This window comes from Vanessa cardui, chromosome 9 (genome assembly GCF_905220365.1).
Source record: "Vanessa cardui chromosome 9, ilVanCard2.1, whole genome shotgun sequence".
In the NCBI taxonomy this organism is placed as follows: Eukaryota; Metazoa; Arthropoda; class Insecta; order Lepidoptera; family Nymphalidae; genus Vanessa; species Vanessa cardui.
Window position 1 is genome coordinate 11,685,085 of NC_061131.1, and position 27,410 is coordinate 11,712,494.

Genomic DNA, 27,410 nt, shown 5'->3' on the forward strand with positions numbered 1-27,410 from the left:
TTACGGCGAAAGAAAACATCGTGAGGAAATTTGCTTGTGTCAAATTTCATCAAAATTACTACACGTGTATTTCACAAAACCGCATTGGAGCAATGTGGTGGAATATGTCCCAAAACTTCTCCTCAAAGGGAGAGGAGGCCTTAGCCCAGCAGTGGGAAATTTACAGGCTGTTAACGTAAACGTAACGTAAACCTATAATTTTTAGTTGTCTGGATTCCATTACGATTTATTAAAAAAAAAACTGGAACTTCACGTAACTATAATAATTTCGGGTCGGCATTAGAAATTCGCATCCCGAATTTGATGATAGTAGGGGTTGTTTCTTAAAGGGGTTGTTCCCCTCTCTCGAAATTTACCACTCCCAACGCGCGGAAACCCATAGTTTTTTTTTAATGTGCGTTTAAAATTACGTGTAACGGATCGATATTTTACATTATAATTAACCTTAAATCATTATTTTTATGTTTATTAACTTTTTTCTGTATTATATTTTAACAAATACTATATTAATTTATAGTAAAAAAAACGTGTAAAAGTTTAATTTAATTTTGTAGTGAAGCGATTCTTTTCTAAAGAAAATAATAATCACCCAAAAGATTTTACGAACATGATAATAGAATACAATATAACATAAAATATAAAAAAGATCCATTTATCGCATTATTAAATTTAGTCAAGTATATATACAGATAAATGGTTCTTATAAATTTCTAAAATATACCTATTGTTGTTTCTATTTTTCACCCAAAATTAACAGCTGTGAGGGGCACAGGAGTGGCGAAGCCACTCCGGCAACAAAAATAGTATATAGTTATAGTAGCTAAGGATAGGTTAGGTTAGGTTAGATTTTATGACCAAACGCTGCGCAAGCCGAGCGAGCGAAGCGAACGTGCCGCGGCAGCGGCCGGCGCAGCGCCAGAAATCACATTGTATACTAATAATTGGAATTTCATATCTCTCCCCTTCCAAAATTTAACTAACAGTACGAATTTTGATGATTTTAGTATTGAAATTTAAAAATTGAAAAAAAAAAACTAATGATTTCCGCGCGGGGGCAGTGGTGGTGTAGGTACTACACCAACCCCCTTACCCCCCACCCCCCTTACCCCCCACCCCTTCCCCAACCTTAAATTCGGGATGCGAATTTCTAATGCAATCCCATAATTTCCCTTAAAAATATTCAATAGTTGAATGTTAAGCTCAATGGTATTCATTTTTTATTTGTTTACAGGCTTTGAGGCATGCTATAATGTTGGTCGAGCCGAGTCCGACAGAAGCTACCAACTGGACAACGAACTACAGCACCGTACCGAGCTACTACATCACATTCTACGACGAGGCCAGCAATCGGTATTACAATCACACGAAAAATGCAACTGAAGTAAGTTGACTATTATATACACCATATAAATTTTACGTTCAGAGGGTGGATCTACCAGGTATCTGTCCGATAGTTGGTCGGAATCACTACGGGTACGCGACCCCGGACTGCTCTAGCTACTAGTGTCACATTCCAGTATCCTCCGTGATCACAGTATCCTTACCCCTCTCCTGGATTCTCTGTCTCCAAAAATTATCGCTGCGTCACGCCCTTGTTCCCATGTCATTCCCTTCCTTTGTTTCCTTGCCTTCCGGCATATTGGACGTAGTAGAGTAACAGCGTCGCTCTCTGCTAGCCGACTTTCTATTTTGAAAGTAACAGACTGTCGTTAAAATCGTTGTTCTCTACAAACTCTCATCAGTAGCTATAAGAAGCTGTAATAACATCGCAGCGGCTACGTTCTTCTTCCTCACGTCGGCTCGTGAAATAAAACCTGATGAGGGGAGGGCTGTGACCCCACACCGACACAGACGTCAACACCTTGTCAAAAAAGAAGGAAAACTAACATTAAACCCGGAGTGGCGCCACCGTTTAGGCGTAAGCCAGGTGCCTGCGGCCAAACCAGCACCACACGTATTGACCCGTCATTCCTGTGGATCCTGCTGGGGCGGAGGAGAGGGTGGCATGGGTACTGGGTAAGCCCGTGCTGCCATAAAGTCGCCTGACCCAGGCGTAGCAGCATCTGCGAAGAGGACACTTCGCTCACCTGTCTTGCAGGTGGAAAACAACACGGAGAGAGGCAGTCACCGGTTATAAGTCGGCACGAATAGGCGTAAGTGCGGGCGCCAGGGGCCACTCTTGACAGTAGGAGGATCCATCGTAGATCCATTGATCAGCTACCGCCTGCTCTAAGTCGGGCAGCCCCCGATCAATAAGGTACTGATCCGCCTCAGCGTTAACTCGTTCCGCCTGGGTGAACGGAACACAAGCCTTACAGCTGGACGTTGACGCTGTGACATTAACCACCCACTCAAAGGAAAAATCCCAAAGCCCATAACAACGCTGCTTACATGCGGTTTGCGACATGGAATGTCCGAACTATGAGGACAGGCTTCCTGAACACTTACGGAAGCCCCGATTGCGCCCAAGAACTGCGCAAAACTTACAGTATCGACGTGGAGCTCAAAAGGCTCAATATTGATATTGTAGCCTTACAAGAGACCAGAACCGAAGACGAAGGATCTTTGCGTGGAGCTAACTACACTTTCTACTGGAAAGGCAAGAGTTCCTCAGAAACACGAGAGCATGGTGTAGGTTTCGCGGTTCGAAACCAACTCATCAACGCCATAGAGACACCTGTAGGCGTTTCCGAGCGGATTATGTTCTTGCGTCTAAACACAAAAAGCGGCTTTGTCACTCTAATTTCCGCTTACGCACCAACGCTTAATTCAAAACCAGAGACCAAGGACCAATTCTATGACCAGCTCGAAGAGACAGTACGTAGGGTAAATCCAACTGACAGACTGCACATTTTGGGTGATTTTAATGCTCGCGTCGGTCAGGACACATCAGCCTGGCCTGAATGCCTCGGTGCACACGGCATAGGTAAGCTAAACGACAACGGGCAACGATTGTTGGAGTTTTGCTCAAAGCACCAGCTGTGTGTCACCAACACCTTTTTTAAAGGCAAAATGATGCGGAAAGTCTCGTGGATGCATCCTCGATCTAAACACTGGCACCAATTAGACCTTGCTCTGTCAAGAAGGAGGGACCTGCGGGAAACGCTCCACACGCGGGCGTTTCACAGTGCCGATTGCGACACCGATCACAGTCTCGTTGCTACTAAAGTTCGACTTGTCCCCAGGAGAGTCCATTCTTCCAAGCCGCTCGGTCGAAAAAAGATAAATCTTTTTAAGACTCGTGACATGGAGGTAGTGGAATCTTTTGGGAGACTTGTCCGTGAAGAAGTTGCAACTTGGGACAGTACGGCATCAGCGCAAGTCGAATGGGAAAAACTGAAGTCTCTTCTGACTGACACTGCAGGAAAAGTGTTTGGGTATCAAAAGATAAAATCTTACGACTGGTTTCTAGAAAACGAAGAGCACTTAGTTCCCTTGATTGACTCAAAACGCCAAGCCGCTTTAAATTTTCGCCTCAACCCTTGCGATGCGACGCGTGAAGATCTCACGAAGGCAAAAGCCGCACTCCAGCGCAGCACGCGCTTTTTTGCAAATGCGTATTGGACGGAGCTTTGCCAAAGCATCCAAGCGTGCGCAAGCGCGGGGGATACTGGCGGGGTTTACGCAGGCATCAAAAGAGCTCTTGGACCTACACCAAAAAAGACGGCACCTCTCAAAGAAATCGACGGTTCTGTTATAACAGACAGCACTCGTCAGATGGCAAGATGGGTAGAACATTACAAGGTTCTCTACTCGTGCCCAGTGGACATTAAGCCAGATGCGGTGGAGCTTGTCCCGAAACTGGCAACTTGGCACGAGCTAGACGCCGCACCCACCGTAGAGGAACTTTATCTGGCCGTCAAGCAGCTCAAATGCGGAAAGAGTCCTGGTAAAGACGATGTTGTCACCGAAGTCGTCAAGCTTGAGTGCCTCTTGCCCATCCTCCACAACCACCTGGCTAAGTGTTGGGAAGAAAACTACGTCCCTCAGGATATGCGAAATGCTAACATTGTCACTCTTTATAAAGGCAAAGGCGACCGCGGCGACTGCAACTGTTACCGCGGAATATCTCTTCTTAGCATCGTCGGTAAGGCCTTTGCTAGGGCCATTTTAGGCAAACTACAAAGGCTCGCCGATCGCGTATACCCTGAGGCACAATGTGGTTTTAGGTACCAACGGTCAACTGTCGACATGATATTTTCACTCAGACAGCTACAAGAGAAGTGTAGGGAGCAACATACACCCCTAGTCGTTGCATTTGTAGACCTAAATAAGGCCTTTGACTCCGTGAGCAGAGAGGGGTTATACTCGGTTCTTGTCAGAATTGGATGCCCCCCGAAACTCCTAAGGATAGTGCAATCGTTCCACGAAGGTATGGAAGTCACAGTCCTGCACAATGGCAACATATCTACGCCATTTGACGTACGCTGTGGCGTTCGTCAAGGTTGTGTACTGGCCCCTACCTTGTTCGGAATATTATTCTCGGTGCTTCTGAAGGTTGCTTTTGGGGATGAACAGCAGGGCGTCCACTTACACACGCGAACTGATGGTAAGCTGTACAACATCTCAATGCTCAAGTCCAAACGCTACAGGGAGGACCTATTTGTAGATAGTCTTCTCTTCGCTGACGACGCTGCCTTTGTTGCTCATGACCAGGCTCAACTCCAGAACCTAATAGACAAATTTGCCAGAGCTTGCCACCTTTTTTCAATGTCCATAAATTGTAAGAAGACCGTTATTTTAGCGCAAGGATGTTTAGAACAACCAGTCATCTTGCTTAACGGCGAACCTCTGCAGGTGGTTAACAAATTTTGCTACCTTGGGTCGCAATTGTCGAGCAATCTCTCGCTTGATGCAGAGATCGACTCCCGCATCGGCAAAGCAGCCTCCACGTTCGGGAGGCTCCGTTCAAGGGCTTGGGACAACAGACACCTTACGGTAAAAACGTAAATGCTTGTTTACCAATCATGTGTCCTAAGCACACTCTTGTATGGAGCAGAAACGTGGACAACGTACGCAAAACAAGAACGCCGACTGAACACATTTCACTTGCGCTGTCTTCGAAACATTCTGGGCATCACGTGGAAGGATCGAGTGACAAACGAGTCTGTCCTAGGCGAGGCACAACTGCCTAGCATCACGGCCATTCTAAAAAAAAAAACGGTTACGGTGGCTGGGACACGTGCATCGAATGGAGCACATTCGTCTGCCAAGGCAAATACTGCTGGGACAGGTTGCGGATGCGAAAAGGTCTGTTGGGCGGCCTATGCTCCGTTACAAAGATTGCGCTAAGCGTGATATGGTTGCGTTTAACATCCCTAGCAGCCGATGGGAGGAACTGGCCGAGGACCGTGCCAAGTGGCGACGCCTTATTCACGCAGGTCAATCAAAGCATGACGATGCCTGGTTTAAAGTTCTTAAGGAAAAACGCGTTAGGCGTCATGAGCGGGCTTCAAACCCCCGCCCACCCGGGGGCGCATACACTTGTCGGGAGTGCGGCCGAAGGATCCTCTCTCGCATTGGTCTCTTTAGTCATGAACGCAAGTGCTGCTTAAATCATCTGTCATAGATGCAGAGGCCCTATATACATAAATTTTAACCGACTAGTAATCGCCCGCAGCTACGCTTACGTTTCGACGTGTGTTATGATACGGCTAAACCACTGTTAAAAATTCAAATCAAACAAACTTGAAATTTAAGCAATTATATTGCTTATAAAAAATTAAAACCACTGAAACGCGAGTGTAGCCTCGCGCAACAAAAAGTTGGATACTGATTATGAATGAATACACTGCACCTAAATAGAAGAGCGATTAGACGATGTGTAAAAATAATGTAAACTGCAATGTAGTGAACTATTATATATATTAATTTAAAAAAATGTATGTTACATAGTAGTTCACGGATATATATGATGCGATTATGTTTTATGTTATAACATATTTGTGTTGTAAATATTATCATACGTGAATCAGGCATAATTATTAGTACACCCACCCGTCAGTAAAGAGTAATGATAAGTTAATACTAGAAAGAAACATAACGGGCTTGCATGAAAAGAGGTTTCATAGAGGTCCAGTGATAAATTAAGGCTTATGATTTGCCAAGATATCGATACATCAGTTATCATTTGACACCGAGTAATACTTATAAGATGAATTGGTATATATCTTCTGTATTAGAGTCATTAATACACTAATCTATACATATAATAAAATTGGAGTGCCGGTTGTAATATTAAAATAGGCCCTTTTTTACTCAATACATATACATGGTACACATACCAAAATTTTTTTTTTTACATTTTTGTCAGTCTGTTTGTCCCAACTAATCTCTGGAGCGGTTGGACCGATTTTGATGCTTTCACTAGCAGATAACTGATGTAATAAGGAGTAACTTAGGCTACAATAATATTTTTTTTCTTAAATTCAAACGCGTACATCACGGGCACGTGCTAGTCTAAAATATATTATTAGCATCAAATTGACATTTATTTTTAAAATTTGAAATATATCGACTTCCAATATAACAGAATGGTATTAAAAATGAAAATTTTATCCTTAAGCAGAAAAACGCTTTATTTTTCGTTTTCAACATCGTATTTAAGTGATTTAAATTATCTTGTTCTTTCATAAAACTAGAATTTGAGTTCACCTCGAAAATTAAATTCTCATGAAAATGCCATTTTGTACTTTATACATTTACGAATAGATGGATAAAGATTACTTACCTAAACCATTTTAGTGTAGGAGTTTTTTAAGCTGACGTTTTTACAAAGTTATGCTATGTATTTACGTCATACTAAATGTAAATTTAAAGCAAATTGATCAAAATAGTTTTCTTATTAAGATTATATTTATTTCTCTATGCCTAAAAATAATAATAATTATCAATTTTCTGTACACATTTTAGTAAATCATGTAATAATAGTAAACAGTATAATGTGGATTAATGTAATTGTTTTTTATTTAGGAATATCAATCATTCATCCTACCTTGGTGGCGTCAAGTGCTATGGACGGTGCTGTTCGCAGGCATGGTGGTGGTGGCGACGTTGGGAAACGTCGTGGTCATATGGATCGTTCTTGCCAACAAGCGAATGAGAAGCGTCACTAATTATTTTCTGGGTGAGATTTATTAATTATCAAAACTAAAAATCGCGCTAAAACATGTTAAATATTTGCCTTTTAACAATTTCAAATTTCATACCAAAAGACTATTAATATATTATTGTAATCGATTAAAATTCTTTTGCTACTTACCCAAATGAATTCCTAACCAGTCATTTGCAGTAAAGTTGAGAATTACTTCGAACTTCTGAAGATACAAGAATTTCTGTTAAAGTCAACAAATAAAATGTATTATGATTATGAAATTTATTAATAGGATTTAATTATTTTGTTTCTCTTAAAGATATAATTAATATCGAATATGAAGTCTTCTTAAGGATCTCCCTAATTACTAATGGAGTGCTCTCTTTAAAGATTTAAAACTTCACCATCCATCAATAATTAAGGGGTAACCGGATAAACGTCTTCGATCCAAAAAAAATAAAAAAAAATTAGGAATTTCGAACTTATGTGTTCATTTTGATTCCATTTCATTGTAAATTGCAAGTCGGCTACATTTGGCGTCAAAGTCATGAAACTTTATATAAATGAAATTTAAAAATTTCAAAATTTAAAAATTTAAAAATTTAAAAATTTAAAAATTTTTAAATTTAAAAATTTCATTGTCAGATAATTTACTTTAACTTTCTTAACGTTTTTAATTTTTTTTTTTTTTATTATATAGCGGCTCTCTATCAGGCCAGTACTGTTTTTCCTCTATCTAATTTTAATAATAATTTCGTGAAGGTCTATTTTCTGCTCATTTCCGACTGGAGCTCTTCAAAATGAGACCATAACCGACTTTTTATATGCAGCTATCGTCCCATAATCAACAACAACAAACAACAACAACAGCCTGTAAATTCCCACTGCTGGGCTATAGGCCTCCTCTCCCTTTGAGGAGAAGGTTTTTGGAACATATTCCACCACGCTGTTCCAATGCGGGTTGGTGGAATACACAAGTGGCAGAATTTCTATGAAATTTGTCACATGCAGGTTTCCTCACGATGTTTTCCTTCACCGCTGAGCACGAGATGAATTATAAAGACAAATTAAGCACATGAATCAGCGGTGCTTGCCTGGGTTTGAACCCGCAATCATCGGTTAAGATGCTCGCGTTCTAACCACTGGGCCATCTCGACTCATAATCACTGGATCAAAAATCAGCTTAAGCCATTAATACATAAGATTATGCGAAGAGAGTTAACGATTGAATCGCTATTGTTCGCCGCGATAGAGCCGTGCCAAACTTCGGCGGGAGCTTGATGTTTTCCCATTTCCCTAAACTACATTCAATGAAAACTTTGCGACATTCCACAACAACTATTCAAGTATTCTAGAAAGTGTATTAACTAGTATAAATTCGATTCTCACCGTTTACAATGAGACTTTAACTCAATAGTGACTACTTTACAGAATTGCGCTAGTTTTCGAATACTTTGCTTGAATATTAACTGTTTAAATGTTTCACTCAAAAATATTTCCAAAAGTAAGTTACGTTGCAAATTTCAAAGCGCTGATCCAAATTAAATCGTGGTTGCATTAATATTACACTTTGTGATTTTACTTTACAAAATTAAGTCAACTTAGAAAAATAATTCAGTGCACTCTTACGGTTTTCATAAAAATGTTTTATAATTTGTGCCTTATCGTAAGGAATGTTTATGTATTCGTAATATTGTTTATTTTTTAAGAACTATTTAAATTCTGTTCCTCTGTAATTTTGTATCTATCTGTCAATTATAAATAATATAAAACCGTATATAACCAAAATGATTTTTGATTGAATTTGAATGATTTTACAATTTATGTTTGTCCTTTGTCTGTTTGTTTGTTCCGGCTAGTCTCTGGAACACCTGAACGTATTTTGACGGGACTGTCACTGAGAGAAAACTGACGTAATAAGGAGCAACATAAACTCCAAAAATCATTTCTTTGTTAAATTCAAACGCGCAAAAAGTCGCATCTAGTTTAGCTATAAAAATATTTATAACAATAATGACGTTTTGTTTCTAGTAAACCTTTCAGTAGCGGATACAATGGTGTCGACCTTGAACGTCACCTTCAACTTCACGTACATGCTGTACTCGGACTGGCCCTTCGGTCACTTCTACTGCAAGTTCTGTCAGTTCATCGCAGTGCTCAGCATATCCGCCTCCGTGTTCACACTGATGGCCATCAGCATTGACCGGTAGATATTATCATATTATTAACCTATCTCATAACGCTTAATGCATTGTAATTTTAACTTTAGAAAGTATAGCATAAGGTTCGGTTTAGATTATCAGTTGTAAATCTAATATAATTGTTAATGTCTTAATCGTATTAGTGCTAATTACTAAACTTAATTTTAGTCTACTTAGTATGAATGTTGCGGTTTTAGTAATAAGTTCCTGTCCAAATTTCTCTGATGGTTAACTATTTCAGACATATTCCTCATCACGAGAATGAATATGGAGCTGTTTTGTCTCCATAATCTTATAACCTAACGGACAGCCTCTATAAAATAGAGGAATAAGCTACAAAAACAAGAGCTTCATTTGAATATCGAGGTATCAGATATTATCGGTATTACCCTAATTCGGGGCCCCTACTTCGAATTTCTGAAGAAAACCTTATAAGATTTTTATCGAGTTTGAGATTTGGATTCAGTGTCTTAAAATATGCAGACCTATAACCTAGTATGGTGACTAGGTTAAGGGAAAGCTATCCCGTACAGGCACATACATAACACCCTAGTTCCCAAGATTGTAGCGAATTAGCGACGATTGATTAATTTTGCTCGCAGCGCATTTGTATATGGATGTTGGTGACCATTTGCCATTAGAAGGACAATTTGCTTTATCCTAAAAAAATTGAAACATAATATAACATGAACAGTGATCAAGGCAATCTTAAAATAAAGTATAGCCAAGGTCACATGATTCACCAAATTAATCATTTATTTTAAAAATATTCGAGGAAGCATAAATAACCATATGATTGAAAATGGAGCAGATGTCAACAAAGTAGACACAGTAGCAGAGTACTTATCTAAAAACATGAAAAGCCGCCGAAATATTCTCACGTTTTAGCTCCAAAAATAACAAATGGTTTTTTTTTTTTCGTAACGAAGTCTCTGCCTTAAGTCTTTGAAATATCAAAGTCTTTTCAACTAATTAAGGAAAGTACTTACATAAATATAATATCTTATAAATGTAATTTTAACTTAGTTCTGTATAATCTAACCGACATCATAAAAATATTAGCATATCTGTATTATTAAAATCATTATATTACCAAGTCCGTTAGGATCAAAACTGTGTAATAATAATGACGGAATCAAACTTTACCAAAAAGTTTTTATTGAACGCGTGTGAATTTATTTATTATTACAAGTAGCGAGGCTAAAAACGTAACAGATTATAAACGAACCGTTCGTATTTATAAATTATAACCAATCGTTTATTACAAAGTTATCTCACTAATATTTAGATAAAAACTGGCGTGGTTAAAACTTATTATGACAAGGTTTTGCAAGGTTAATGATATTTATAAATGATATTAATGGTTTTTTCAATCTGTTTTTCTATAAGAAGAAGACAGCGCTATGTGTACCTCTCACTTCTACAGACCAACTAGAGCTAAGCTCTCAGAGCGCTACGACTCTTTCAAAAAAATCACGATAGCATTCAGAAGCGATTTGTAATATATAATGGATAATCGAGATTGCCCAATAAATCATGCAAATAGTGACATTTCAATCTTTATAGATATTTATAAATTCAAATATTATAAAAGATATAAAGTAAAACTGTATGTGTGTGTGTGTGTGTGTGTGTGTGTGTGTAACCGCTGTGGTTTTACGCTATACGAAATGTAAGCGAACTGTCTTTTTTATTTACAAGTCAAAGGGATCTCTTTAAACCATTTGTGTAACCTCGGATCTTAAAAGGGACATTTGCACTAATTAGTTACAATATAAGGCGTGGATTTTCCGATTCATTAAATGTAATCTTTAATTAAAATGAATGTAAAGCTGTTGTGTTAGAAAATTAAAAGGGAGGCTTAGGTTGGTCTTAATTTTTAAGTAACTAATGTTTTTCACGGAGACATATAATTATGTCCATTTTTCATATATTTTAACTCACATCAAGAGGCCTCAAATAGGCTAACGGCGGGACTCATTAAACTTAAATCCCCAAAATTGCTCTTCTGAACTGAATGACTAAATCTACATTTATCGTAGTTGCCTTCTATATCAGTAATAGCGAAGCTCTCTTAAGTATAATTTTATATTCAAAAACAAATCTTGTCAAAGAACTAGTATTGTATTACTGTTTAATAACTTATGTTAATATTTTTTTATATCTAAGACAACCAAAACCATATCACTATATCTGATGACAAAATTAAATTACACAATACAATTTCATTCATGAGTGTGGAAATAATTACAAACGAAATAACTTCGGTCGTTTGGTACGCATTTATAACACGGCGATTAACTTAAAACTCAATTCCAAGACGAATTCTTACTCGTAAGAATTAAGAATTCCATTGAATATATCATTGAAATTCTTAAAATAAATTTCCCAAAGAATGTTAATTACGGACGATCTTGGTATTCAAGCCGCTTAATATCATTAGAATATCTTATATTTTCACGTATTAGTAAGACTTATCTAGGTTGTCTAGAAGCTTTGAAAGAGGCTTGAGCCAGTGTAAATATCGTTTCACATGATACTAAAGCCCATTAAGTTTCTACCGCCAAATAGCCCAAAATTAAAAACCAATAAAATATAGAGCACCCACGTAACTATTATTCTGCCGTTTGAAAATTGAGTATGCTAGTTTAATTACAGATACAAGGAAAATAACATCTGCCGTAGACAATAAAACGATTCGTTTTCACTACTTTATATTTCTTTCAATAATTCCATATACTAGTGAGTTCAACTTAATGCAGTTGTTATCGGTACATGTAAAAATAATTCAGATGCTAAATGAGCACCACTTACAGTTTTATTGTTTTGATATGTGTAATTTTGTAAATTGTTGAAACGATAAATAAATAAATAAAAAAAAAACAACAATTTCTTTCATAACCAATGCGCCACCAACGTTGGAACTGAAAAGTTACGTCTTCTTGTATTAAATTCCATTTGAATTTTCTTTACAAGTGAGCATTATTTTAGTCTAAAATAGTAGACCAAATAAGCTGCTATTAGTCGCATTTAGCAACAATTTTAAATAAAGCATAAATAGTTGAATTACATGTTAGAACAACGTAACAAAAATATGTACCTAGAAATGTCACTCATTCATACAAAAAAAAAATCCCACTGAAATAGAAGTTCAAGTTATTTGTCGTCATAAAATTTTATTTACGTGTATTCGACTGTATTCTATCAAAGACTTGTCTACTTTTCATTTTTGTACAAATTAAAATTTCTTTATCACGATTATGATGTCGTTAGCAGCGCTGCGAACAATGGACTTTGTTTTGTTCCAATTTTTTAGTGCGAATTTTCCAAAAATTAGGGTTGCGCTATGTTTACGCAGTTAGAAGAATATCAGATCTTCAATGGCGTTGAATGTTATCCTAGAATATATCACAAACAGCTAGTACAGACCAGCCTATTCGGTAGCAGATGATGGGAGCTTAAGACTGATAACCGATGATAATATCCGTGTATTAAAATGCATGTATTTAATGTCTATTGCTCCTACGTCCAATTTCTCTCGAGTTCTTTTAAAATTTCCAAATTATTTTTCTATGAGAGTTAAGAAATACTGAGTAATACGACCTACGCAGGTAGCGTACAGGAAGATATTATCTTCATTACATAAATACGTAATTAATTAAATAATAATAATTAATTAAGAACACACGAATTCGAAATATGAATTTATAATATCAGTCCTGAATAAGAATGTAAAATGAAGACTAAGAGCTTTACCATAAAACGGCATTATGATATTTTGCCTCAAATCATATCAACTTTTAAAATAATTATTATGAAGCGATTAGCTAACTTCAAATGTTTTGTTCTAGATATGTTGCAATCATGAGTCCTCTCAGACCGAGGCTCGGCAAAAGAGCCACTCTGGGTATAGCCGCTGCTATATGGGCCGGTAGCTCCATCATCAGTAGTCCCAACATTATTTACTTCACAACTGACGTGGATGTGTTACCAGATGGAAATACCAGGTATTGCTGAAGATATTTGTATTTTATCATGATTAATGAAAATTTAAATGTTTTTTTTTTTTTAATTCATAAATACTTCACAAACTTATACAGCTATCTTAGACATATTCTACAAGCACAGATATTGATTTAGTAGTGAATTAAGAAAATTTAGATCTTATAAATCTTATAAATTGAGTTTTATTTCTATCAAAGGAATTAAAATCTGTTCAGATTAAATTTGGATAGCGACTAACGCTTAAATATATATTTATAAAATAAATTGAAATATTAATATTATAAAATGTTTTCCACTTGGATTATTACTTAAGAAGATTTTATGAAATAACGAGTGTTTTACTTTAAATATCTCATTAATATGTGTTTAATAAAGAGATACTTATATGTCTACATTGCTTTTTCTTAAAATTTAATAAACGGATAACTGCACGCATTGTAAAGAACAAAGATTATATTAGATCTTAAAAGAAAAAAGAATTATAAATTCCACGTGAAAATCTAAATGTCATAATATATTCGTCGGAGTAAACATAAATTACTTTTGAAGTCATTTTACAAAGCAGAAACCTTTTAGCTATATTTAATACTGAAACGGGTTTAATAAACATTTCTTTGTTCTACCGTAAAATTGTTTCCGCATATTTAATAATCTCGTATAGCACGACACAACTTAGATGTAGCATCTATCCCAAATTATATAAATATTTATTTCTTATGTGAATATGGTCTTTACACAAACATAATAACTTGTAATATCATATGACAGTATTCGTCAATTTGACACATCGATTGACACACACTTGCTTTCTCGGGTTGAACTGACGCGAGAATCTATAGCGTCGAATAGCGTCGAATGGCGCGATAGGAAGTATTGGTTGAACAAATCGGCAGTAATCGGTTTTATTGAATTTGCCGATGCTACATCTAAGTTGTATTTTCTTCTAAGCCTTTTATTCAATTCTTATTATGCTCAGACGTTGTTTTTGATTTTTGAGTTCTATTTAAACCAATTAAAATTTTGGTGTTAGTGTCAATACCAGTATATACAGTGTTTGTTATGTGGAATAAATATAGGCTTGTTTTTAACATGTATTTTTTATATTGATAACTTTTTGTCATGAATATGGAAATTGTGTTTTGATGTAAATTCTGTTTAGAATCATATGTTCATTTATTCCACAGGCGAGTGTGTTTTCCCGAGTGGCCAGACAGCACCAGTGAGAAGCCTCAATTCGAATATGTGTGAGTGATATTATATTAAATTTCAAACCATTACATTTTGATTGGGTAATAAATATCTAAATATGGTTCAATCTATTTTATGAATGAATGGAAACGTGTTTAACGAAATGTAACGTAAATAAGGTGTTTTAACATTTGAATAAGTTTCCTCTTATAGGGAAAGTTTGGGATTTATTCCAACATGCTGCTCCGGCGAGGACTCATAATAATATGTTACAAACTACCATCTACGACATGCAGGTTTCCTCGCGATGTCTCTGCATCGTTGAGCACAAATTGATTCAATATGATTATGAAATTTTAGGGGATTGCATTAGAAATTCGCATCCCGAATTTAAGGTTGGGGAAGGGGTGGGGGGTAAGGGGGCCAATGGTGTAGTACCTACACCACCACTCCCCCCGCGCGGAAATCATTAGTGTTTTTTTCAATTTTTAAATTTCAATACTACAATCATCAAAATTAGTACTGTTAGTTAAATTTTGTAAGGGGAGAGATATAAAATTCCAATTATTGGTATAAAATGTGATTTCTGGCGCTGCGCCGGCCGCTACCGCGGCACGCTCGCTTCGCTCGCTCGGCTTGCGCAGCGTTTGGTCATAAAATCTAACCTAACCTCACCTATCCTTAACTACTATAACTATCTACTATTTTTGTTGCCGGAGTGGCTTCGCCACTCCTGTGCCCCTCACAGCTGTTAATTTTGGGTGAAAAATAGAAACAACAATAGGTATATTTTAGAAATTTATAAGAACCATTTATCTGTATATATACTTGACTACATTTAATAATGCGATAAATGGATCTTTTTTTATATTTTATGTTATGTTGTATTCTATTATCATGTTAGTAAAATCTTCTGGGTGATTATTATTTTCTTTACAAAAGAATCACTTCACTACAAAATTAAATTAAATTTTTACACGTTTTTTTTACTATAAATTAATATAGTATTTGTTGGAATATAGTACAGAAAAAAGCTAATAAACATAAAAATAATGGTTTAAGGTTAATTATAATGTAAAATATCGATCCGTTACACGTAACTTTAAACGCACATTAAAAAAAAACTATGGCTTTCCTCGGTAAATTTCGAGAGAGGGGAGCAACCTCTTTAAGAAACAACCCCTACTATCATCAAATTCGGGATGCGAATTTCTAATGCCGACCCAATTTTAGTGATGCCTTTTTCGTCACGTTCCAAAAATATATGTAAAATATGTTCCACAGGTACAACGTAGCATTCATGGTGCTGACTTACTTCCTGCCAATCATATCTATGACGTACACGTACGCGAAGGTCGGTGTGGAGTTGTGGGGTTCCAAGTCAATCGGCGAGTGCACGCAGCGTCAACTTGACAACGTTAAAAGCAAACGGAGGGTACTTATGAACCATCATACGAAATTGGTTATGAATGACTAATCGTAAAATATTAAAAAGAACATCACAGCATCGTTATGTTTGCATCGCACATTGGCGAAACAATCTGTGCCTTTTGGCACAAATAAAGCGACAAAAAATCATCGTTATATCATAAAAGCATTCCTAATTCTGTTAAAATGCAATCAATTGACATAAAGTGAAGAAATATGGCATTAATATTAAAAATCATAAATGATTTAATACAAGATTACATAAATGCAATGGATGCAGTGACTAAAAATTTTTCGATATAATATCTATTCAAAATCATAATATTCTTTATTAGTATTTTTAGTAGGTTCATAAAGGTCTCATGTTACAATGTAGATTAAAATGCAAAGCTACCACCGTTTCTAAAATTCGATTTTCTACCGAGAAGAATTGGGAACTAACTCAGTGGCAGTTAATACCGATAAATTTACAAAGCTGTAAATTTATCGGACTTTCAATTGTTGCATTAGATTATTTTTTCATTAAGCATTTTCATATGTTACTTCAATTGTTTACACGAATCCTTATCTATTCATGAAAAAAATACGTAATAATATTCGTCTATGCATACCCATCCATCTAGATAATCCAGATTGGCGTATATCACTGGGATTATGAATAAGTGATACGTATGAAAATATGATAAATATTAAGTGGAATTCATATCCTGAACATAAATGGTTTACATTGTTTTTGTTAATAGTTAGTTAGCGGCAAGATTATGTAAACAGATCCGTCTTTATTTGGGTTTGGGTAGTACAAATGTCTTACTTCCGGTGCCTTGTGTATCATTGCTGTGCTTGGTTACATTGTGGATATTTGGAAAAGGTCTCTTATAAATATTTGAGGTCGGGTTATGATTGCTTAAGATCAGACTACGAAGAATCGTTGCAAGGATTAATTAATTGTAAAAAATTTGGAATTTCCTCTTTGATTTTCCTCTTTCACAACTTCAAATTAAATTTATAGTTATCAGTTCGAAATATAGACTCTGTCGAGAAGAACTGATCACCTGTTTTCTAACTCATTGTTCTTGATGTTGAAAATGGGCGTCACGATTAATGCAGTTTAAGAGAAGCAAAGATTATAATTATATACATAATAGATATATAACCTATATTTAATCATTTTAAATTTTCAAGTTTATCCTACAAAACTTAAATAAAATCGTTCTATCAAAACTACTGTTGCGTTAAAATGTGATTATGCCAGAAAAGTTTGATTAGTTACTTTACATTGGATTTTTTGCTTAAATTTGATTGAAGTCCTTTTCAGGTCATCTAAATCTTTTTAAATTTGGCAGTTGATCTACAAAAATCGTATCGTGTGAACTCGGTTTAATTCAGCTAAAAACTACTTCTGACGGAGTTCTTTATACAAAGTTTGAATTGATTTACCCGGACGAAAATAATTTTGTCCGAGATCGAACTTTGAAGGAAGCATGTGCACGAGAACTTACCAAATAAATATTATTCACAAAGTCGTAAAGAAGTCAGGAAGAAGATTATTGAATCGTCTTTAATATAGTTGTATGTAAGTGAATGTGAGTGTAGTCATATAGAAAAGACTCTAAAAATGCCTTTTTATGTTTAGGTGGTCAAAATGATGATAGTGGTCGTGGTAATATTCGCGGTATGCTGGTTGCCGTTCCACGTTTACTTCGTGATCACATCCTACTACCCCAACGTGGTGACCTACCCGTATATACAAGAAATATACCTCGGCATCTACTGGCTGGCGATGAGTAATTCCATGTACAACCCCATTATTTACTGTTGGATGAATTCTAAGTAAGTTCCTTTTTGTTATTAATAAGTACATGCTATTCGAAATGTAGATTTAATTTTATAAGTACATTATATTATGATTTTAATCTACTGTAAAATTAAATTTGAGTATTCATTAAGAGAAATAAATTGTAGGAAACAGTAAGTAGAAAACAGAATCACCGAGGAACATAATTTTATAGAAATTTGCTGTCATATTAAAAGATAAAGTAAATGTCCTAATGAAAAATGGTTGGAGCTGTGCCTTGATTTGTAACTTATCCTTTTAAATTGCTCCTATGTGGGCTAGTGGCTATAGATGTCCCCATAGCATGGTAGAATTTCACCCAACGTAAACAGGTTCATCTGCAACAACAACAAACAACAACAACAGCCTGTAAATTCCCACTGTTGGGCTAAAGGCCTCCTCTCCCTTTGAGGAGAAGGTTTGAAACATATTCCACCACGCTGTTCCAATGCGGTTTGGTGGAATACACATGTGGCAGAATTTCTATGAAATTTGTCACATGCAGGTTTCCTCACGATGTTTTTCTTCGCCGCAGAGCACGAGATGAATTATAAAGACAAATTAAGCACATGAAACAGCGGTGCTTACCTGGGTTTGAACCCCGCAATCATCGGTTAAGATGCACACGTTAACCACTGGGCCATCTCGACTCCTCCTTTATCTGCGATGCTATCCTTCACCAATGACCACGACATCACTGGGCCAGTTTAATTGTTATAAAAAATACAATTTCTCCTAGGTTCAGACGTGGATTCAAGCAGTTCTTCTGGTGTTGCGGCGCGCTCGGGGGTGGTCTCAGCCGACATCGCGCTTTCGGGCCCGACCGGCTCGACCGCTCAATGCGCTCATTCTCACCTAGCAGAAAAAACGGCACAAGTGAGTTTCGAGTTTGTCGCTGTGGATTGTGTGTGCGCTTTGTTCGATTCGATTTCTTTTCGCATTATATTTTTTTGAAATATTAAAAGGAAAACCCGGGCGTTCTAAATTTGAAACCACTGTTAGATAAAATTCTAACAAATGTTGCATTTATTATTTATATTTTTGAACGTATACTCCCTTGAGACGTGGTTTATGTATATACTTAAGTATATCGATGTTTATGATAAATTACAATGTTTAAATTATTGTTTAAATATTTATGTTTTTTCGTACTCTCACTGTGGCATTTCTATATTTGACTTAGTATATATTTTCATATATTATACATTATTTAAATTTATTCTCATTGTTCTGTATAGAAGACTAAACTAAACAGCTCGAGCTGTTTATCTGTAGTGTTGCTGTTTGCAAAGTGTTTGCTTCTTTTGTTATTTTTGGCGTGTATTAATCAAATTATTGTACATAATAATAATAAAAAATCATAGACAACAGCATTCTTCTGCGTAGGTTTATTCAAGACTACCGTCAAAACAACAAAATTCGTCAAAAAACCACCCGGCTCTCCTCATTTGCTACATGTAAATAAATTACACAAGTAGGAGAAGCGCGGAGGCCAATCCTGAAAATTGGTAAATGATCCCATTCATAAGTGTTATAAAGCAAGCCTCTCTTGCTTTGCGGATTGGTTTTAAAATTAAAACTTTATGTAGTTAGGCTCATTTGACTTGCTCGTAAAGAATCAAGATATTCTGCGTTAGCTTTATGTCGGCTTCTTCGTTTTAGTAGCGCTTTGCTTAATATTATTTTCATAAGCAAAACCTTGGATAAGCTGGTACTTTGTTGTTTTAGTATAAGTTGATTATGTAAATCTTGAAGAAATGCGTTTTCAGCATGGTCTTATTCTTAGTATAATATTTAATAAATGATTTTTTACCTTACATTTTTCGCTTATGATACACGTAGTAGCAGCTTATATTTTATTTTACCCGTGTTAATATTTAGCTTATATTCAATTTCTATAACGATGTATATTTTTTCTTAGGTACGATTCGAATTTCGTTACACAGCACGTATAACAATCCGCTAATGGGTAGCACCTGACAACGACGCGGGGCGTGCGGCACACACGGCGACCGCGGAGCAAATGACGCACAGGCGCACAGCGAGGAACGTACATGGATATGACGCGAGAACCGCCCGCGCCCCGCACTTACCCCGCATGATCTCTATGGGTGAACTCAGTGAATAGTGACTAATCATTTTATTCGAAATTTAAATTATTTTTGCAAACGTTGTGCATTGAATACTTTCGCTTGTCTTTTATTTATAGTGTTTAATTAAATTCAAGGAATGGACCAAGTTACTTCAAATATAAATTTTATATACTTACTTAACAAATGGAATGTCGTATGATAAATAAATCATGATCGAGGTTTACATTTAAATATTCCTATAAAATTAATAAAATATATATCTTTCAGTCTGAAGTCTTGAGAAGGCTTTTTTATGTCACTTTAACAAGACGTGAACCGATGAAACAAGTGGTGTTTGACTGAGAATTGTTTTACTATCTTGAAATAAAATTAGCTTTGTATTATCATTGAATTAATTAATATTATTTAAGCTTTAATAAAGACAGGATATTGTGTATATAATTTGTCTTGTCAAAAATAAATTTTTGTGCAAAACATTTCATTAAGCTTACTAAAGGCTGATACACACAAGATATTAAAACTTCTATTCACATTTTATTAAATAATAATTGAGGTATTTTATTTTAATTATAATAGTAATATAATTATAATAGTATACCAAAAACTACTTGATTAAAACTTAATGTTACTATTTGTAAAAAATGGATTTATTCAATGTATATATAATATAATTAGAGTAGCAGTCTTTTTATGTTATGAACTATCTTAAGGCTGTGAATTAATTATTTATCAAATCACCTACTTTTAATTGTATGACTTACCTCTATCAACAGAAAAAATCATTTTCATAGGAAAACTAATAAAAAGCAAGGCATTATGTGAAAACTATCATAGTGACGTCATTTTCTCCAGCCAGTTGCGTAGCGATTGACGAATCCTTTGATAAAAACATCAAAATGTTAGGGAAATGTCAATGAAACGTTGGTAGTCGAAATCACGTGGTTCAGCAGTTCTGCAAGAGGCTTGGACCGATTAGGCTTTGCTATTCCTTTTTTAAATCATTGTCATTTGATAATTATGTTTCAAAATATGACCTATGTGAACTTCGTCAAAATCTTCCTTTTAATTAATTCCCTAATGAAAGCAAAGAAAGCATCAGACGTAAACGAACGTGTTTGTCTAAGCCCGTAAGATACTCACAGAAAGCACCTCGATATTCAAAATATATGGAGACTATAGAGATACTATATTTAGTTATATAAGTTTGAAAAGAAAACCAATGAAATAACTGGTGCAGAATTTTCTTATATTTCATCTTTGATGTTTTAATTCGTAACTTGTATTTCATATAATACCAAAGTCACTTTATATATATTATATAAGGCTGTATTGGTCGCAATTCTAAATAAATAAAAATATTTCATTTTCGAACAAACGAGAGGGCTGAAACCTGGCATTAAGCGATTACTGCTAGACATAGATAATGTCTGTTATCACTTAATTGCTTCTAAAAATTCTAAAGTGAAATGGAAACCCGGATATAAAACTATAAATTATTGATGATGCTGTTTGAATTCATCTGTGAAATATCAATGAAACAAATCCAATCAAATCAATGATGTTTGATGGTGTAACAACCGATTTCTGGGTAGAACACCCAGAAGGGTCAACACTGACCTATATAGATCCCTACTAGTAGATATTTAAGCATATTATATATTAAGATTACACTTGCGCAAAGCGACTTGTGAGTAGTGTAAAATGTACATATATAATATTATAAGTAAATTTAAAGATTTTATTATGTAGGATTCGATGTGTCTATAAGAAAATTTCAAATGTGTAAAATGCCAATAGGCATTAAAATTCTCAATCAAATTGTACTATATTTTATGTAATGTAAATATGTATGTATTATGTAACTTCATAATGGGACACGCGCTTCTTTGTGTACAACATTCTTTTGTAATTTGTATATTATTAAGAAATAGTTTACGTGTGAGGTGTTGAATAAAAATTAAACGAAATATTACTGATTGATTTTGTGTTTAATTATACCTTATCCACAAAACAACATAACTACACTTATGACTTTGATAAATCATAATTTGAGGAAACACTAAAATGAGTTTTTTTTCACATTGTGCTTTGTACCGAAGTAACATTAAATGTAATTCTGTTGTTTTATTTAATCCCATCAAAAACATAAATATAAAATGAGAGCCAAGTACAATATTAATAGGCCTTGGTTGTTGACTTCAACGACAAAAGAAGTGATATCTAAATGTGTGCCAAGTGCAATGGCCAGTCCTGAATGTATTTATAACTACATAAAACATCATTTATTTCATTCATCATTTATAACTTAGGACACTATAATGTAGTCTAAGGGCTGACTTGGCTAGTTCTCATATACGAATTATTATTTTCAATTGCTAGTTTCTACTGGCAACCCAAATTTTGGAAATAATAAAATGAGAACTCCAAACGGTTCGTGTGAAATTACACACGGTGCTGCTCGCCAATTCTCTTACTAGTACTTGGCTTGATACGCTACCGCGTGTCTAGATTACGATTTAAAGCTATTTTATCACTTTTGAATATGAATAAATTTTAAATTTATTGCTAACGCTTTTAACTCAGCTATTTTATAAGATCATTTTAAGAGAATAAGGCATTTTGTAACCGGGCTGCCCGTAGAACAAACTTATTTGATGTCTCTTGGTCACTGAAATTATTCAGAATAAAATTTTAGTACACAATATGGCTATTGCCATAGATTGATTAGATTGCCAAAGATTTGTAATTTTACGACAACACTATCGCTGTATTCAGCGATATTCAGCGATAGTGTTGTCGTAAAATTACAAATCTTTTATTTTAATTAATTTTTTTTTGTATCCAGTTATACAAGACAATCAGTCATCATACAGAATTAATTAAGACTACGTTATAAACTTTTTTTGTATTCAATTTTACAATCTGGCAACACTATCTTGTATCATACACACACTAATGTACGTCGATAAATTTAACGTGGAGGGGCGCGACTTCGTAAGTGAAAGGAACGGGTAGGTACATACTTTAGACTATTTTTGACATCTTTAAAAATGAAAATCTCCCTTAGTCAACTGATTCAAACTGAATTTGGAAATCCTAGATCCTTCATTGGTAACTTAAAAACACATTTGTTACAGCGTAACGTTTTTGTTCTGAAAGACAATCGAAATAAAGTTTGGTACACTAATGTTTGTTCCGAATGCTTTCAGGAACTTCAGTATTGAGCCAATGAGGTTCCTCTCGCCACATCACTGAGCTATTAATTACACTTTTGAAAACTTTACAGTAGTCTATTCTAGCTCTTTGTATTAACCGAATGCCCTTAATGTTTCAAGTTTGCTTCATTTTAAATTCTAAAACTCTACGCGAGTAAAAAAAGTTGATGAACGAAGAGTTTACGAATATAAGTGTACAATAGAATCCTTAAGATGACGAATACTTAAGTACTACTTATCTCAAATAAACGAAATGTGGGTAAAAGTATTTGGAGTTATTTTTTATAATGTAGGTAAGTGGGTGAGCAAATGTGTCACATGATGGTAAGTGGTCACCACACACAAAAATTGGAGTTTGGTGGTGGAATATGTGATGAGTGGGTTTTGGTACCTATACAGTTGTATAAAAATACTCTAATTAAAAATATCTAAGAGTCTATGCCCAAAAATATACTAAACAATTTTATAACTCGCATAAAATCTTTAAGAGAAAAATATAGTCATACAACTCTGACTTAGTCCATTATGCAAAAAATCACTTAAAATAAGATTAACTCTAATTTGTTTGAACTTATTATAAAATGAGTATAAATTAATATTTAAATTTGGTCTTTGCCTTGATTCTAATGGCAAAACGATACTTGTTAAATTTCAAGCCATTACGATACTTAGTAAAGAAATATCCGCTCTTAGTAATATTTTAATTATATCCGTGAAGCTAGTTGGAAATATTTTTTGCACCCAAATAATAATTTCGTAGTAGTAATTTTTTTAGGTCTGTTACAATATATGTTTTTAAAAATACAAAACATAATATTTAATTTGTCTACCAAAACGAATATAATTTATTACACTTGTCTATTGTGTGAAATATTTCAGTTTAATCGTATGTCTGGATTTGGTTTAAAATTAAGTTACAGTGTTTAAAATATTAATCTTCCAAGTTAGATAGAAGTGTCTTATTATAAAAATCATGCTAATAACGCTGATTTCTAAATTCGTAACACAAAATATTACGTTATTATATTTGAATACAAAGAGATGACGCATATTTTCATCGTCGTTTTCAATTTATATCTGAATGCCGTTTACAGTTGAAAAACTCGAACATTGGACCACAGCTTAATATGGAGGCTTATAAGATGGTTTTATCCCCCTTTTATAGGCTCCGTTTGCGAGAGATGGTTCTTTACTCGTAGAATCGAAATTGCTTTCAATGTGGAAATACTGCTAATACGATAACAGGAATTTACCATTCTAAGCGTCCATGATTTGTAAAGTAGCTATTTTTAGGTTGGTATAATTTATACGTAATTAAATCTTATCATCAGTATATAGTATAAAACAAAGTCGCTAACCGCTGTCTGTCCCTATGTATTAGATCCCTATGTATGTATGCTTAGATCTTTAAAATTACGCAACGGATTTTTTTGCGGTTCTTGTATAATATGGTCAAAAAATACTGATGTTGTCGTATATAAACAAATTCGTAAATACGTAGTATATTTAGTATCAGTATTGTACCCGTGCGAAGTAAAAAAGAGCCCAGATGACCTAGTGGTTCCTATACGTGAATCTTAACAGAAAATTGCTGGTACTAAGTACCACTAAAGTTTGATCTATAAAATTATTGTTTATAATTCATCTCGTGCTCTACAGCGAAGTAAAACAAAACTTAAAGTGCTTAGATCAAAGCGTGGATAAAAAAGCATCCAACTTTACCTTCAGATAGTCCAGTACCTTTAATCCAGAAGTGGGGCACAAGTTCCAAATTTGGAAATATATTTAAAAAGAAAAAGTTTTATAACTGTAAAAGTTTTTTTTTATACTAGCATTGGATAGATATTTCGAAAATGTTTTTGAAGCGCTATGCGTGGCGCGTGGAACACGTCCATTTATATTATAAAATAGAAACCTTTTAAAAGCTACCGAGTTCTGGTCTACAATTTTATTTAGCTATACCTTATACAAATATATACACTATAGCACTTTGTGAAATAGACTGCAGTCTATTCCAGCAACAAAAGTTTAAAAGCCAGATTAATAATATTTAACATCGAAATGACGCGAAATAGTCGTTAATAATATGTAAAGTCCATTATGGATTTGCAACAATATTTGTCGTATTAAACGTCAGTGAAACTGTTAATGGAGCTTTGGAAGTAATACGTAATACTAATGGAATAAGTAGTTAATATAATTTTAATATATATTTATTAACAATGAAGTATTGTATTATAAAAAAATATTTATTATTCAAGAACTGTCTGTAGTGCCATCAATGATGTTTTAGTAAACAGATATGTTATTAACGCGCAAAAAGTGAAGACTAGAAAACGTCCTAATTGGGACGTTTGCCTTTAGTCGTTTTACGTAGGAATACGTTATAATACATCATAATTACGTAGTAATACGTTTTGCGTAATTAAAACATCTAGTTATCCCTTTGAGTTTGTGTTTACTTATTGTTTTTACCAAGCTATCCTTTTTACTTTTAATGAAATGTAAAAATAAACTAAAATAAACGATCCCCGGCGCGGCACACTTTTTTTCCTTTGTTCAGTATGGATATAACATATCTGTTTATTAGAATATCATTGGTAGTGCCATTGACCAATCTCATGGAATACTTAAAATAAATCTAAGGTGCGCCCATCTTAACTCTAAAGAAATAGACTATATGTAAATAAATTGATATGTGTGTCGGATTTGTCAAGGATTACAGCTTACCTTTTCCGACAACATGGTGTAAACGTGAGAATCGTACAAAATATGACAACGTTACTGCACGATATGTCAGCAAATGTAGGTAAACGTACAGTCAGAGTAAGAAACCTTCGTCAGTTTTCAAATTAATTCCTGCATCAAGTCATAATCTGTTAGTACCTTTTGAATCTAAACATCAAATCACTGCGACGCAATATGTCATTCTTGGTCGGTAAAGCGGATTGTCTCTCATAGTGAGTACACGAATATAGTTTCTAAGGTGACCTTTTCTTACCCCGACTGTACACGGCTTGTTTTTTTGCACAAATACATATGTGCACTAGCACAGATGTCCTTTTATTTCCCTAACTCTAATAAAACAATGGAAAAAATGACTTTACGTGTTTAAGGTTATTTTTTTCAATCCAATCTGACATTTGAAATAACACTGTAGGATACTATAGGATAGGCTTATAATCATAATTCATGGTTTATCATCTACAATTTTTAGTTTTAGATTATTATAGAAAATTAAATATTCAGTCAAACATCGTTAAAATTGTATGTTTTAGGAAAAAGGTTAAACTTTTTGTTACATTCAGTATTTGCTATTGCCTGTTTGCTCCTATTCTCATCCTAAAAGTTATTCGTTTTGACGCACTCATTTTGTTTCCGATACGGGTGTTTCGAACTCGTTCTAAATTCAAATATTTTTTACCTAAAATAAAACGAACATCTTCGAATTAAATTCATTTATTTTAAGTACGTTCCTAATTTAATTGTTAATTGTTATTGACATAGATTGTCTCAAAACAAAAATAACTTAAAGTGGCTTATTTTCCTCGTAAAATATTGTCAGTTAATAAGATAATTTAAGTAACTAAAGTATAGTAAATCAAATGATTCACTTAGTATATAGTGTTTTTAGGCGGTTAAATTACGCGTGAATTCTTGTTTATCGACCATCAAGTCATGTGGGTGGCAAGCGTCGTCAACACAGATTTACGGTAGGCTAGATATCGCATGTTCATCAATTAACGTGAAAAGCGAGCATATCATCTTTTTCATACCTACGATGACGTCACACCAGCCATACTTGACCTTCATAATAAATGACTTTAAAAATTAAATACAGATATGTGAGAAAAAAACAAACACGAATGGTAGTGTCGTGTTCTGGTTTGAAGGGTCAGTGACTCAGGCATTATGACACATATGGGTATTGGTGATTTACCATAAATAAAAATACTTATCGATGTTACGTCCGTTGACTTGATTTACTAACCCAGAAGATAGTTTATGAGGCCACAATTACACGAACACAAAATAAAGTACGTAGTGCGTCAAATTTGAATCATAGCACAAAATTCGAGCACGATTAGTATCCAATACTCTAAATCTGCGGTCGTCACACCCCGAGAGCTCGAGATAAAAACAACTATCAATAACGCCCAAATATATTGTCTTACAAAAACAATTTATCATCTGTTAAATCCCGGATCTATGTATCAAGATGAAATTTCATACATACGTGCCGAATTTAAACATTGAGTGTTTTTTATACCATAAATCAAACATCACCCGAGGGATAGCTAAATCCGTAGGTTCGAAAGTACAGGCAACAGCTTGTTCTGTATAAATTATGGG

At 34.7% G+C, this 27,410-nt stretch overlaps 1 protein-coding gene across 2 annotated transcripts; it reads left to right on the plus strand.

The window, feature by feature from the left end:
* Nucleotides 1–1,232: 1,232 nt before the first annotated feature.
* Nucleotides 1,233–21,809, plus strand: LOC124532546 (tachykinin-like peptides receptor 99D). Of its 2 annotated transcripts, XM_047107496.1 has the most exons (10): nucleotides 1,233–1,381; nucleotides 6,973–7,126; nucleotides 9,125–9,299; nucleotides 13,146–13,301; nucleotides 14,484–14,543; nucleotides 15,772–15,922; nucleotides 17,549–17,745; nucleotides 18,489–18,625; nucleotides 19,136–19,257; nucleotides 19,671–21,809. In XM_047107496.1, exons 1-9 carry the CDS (start codon nucleotides 1,250–1,252, stop codon nucleotides 19,225–19,227), a joined length of 1,254 nt encoding a protein of 417 aa, XP_046963452.1. In that variant the 5' UTR covers nucleotides 1,233–1,249; the 3' UTR covers nucleotides 19,228–19,257; nucleotides 19,671–21,809. The 2 variants fall into 2 exon arrangements, with proteins under 2 accessions (XP_046963452.1, XP_046963453.1); XM_047107497.1 differs by lacking the exon at nucleotides 19,136–19,257.
* The last annotated feature ends 5,601 nt before the right edge of the window (nucleotides 21,810–27,410 follow it).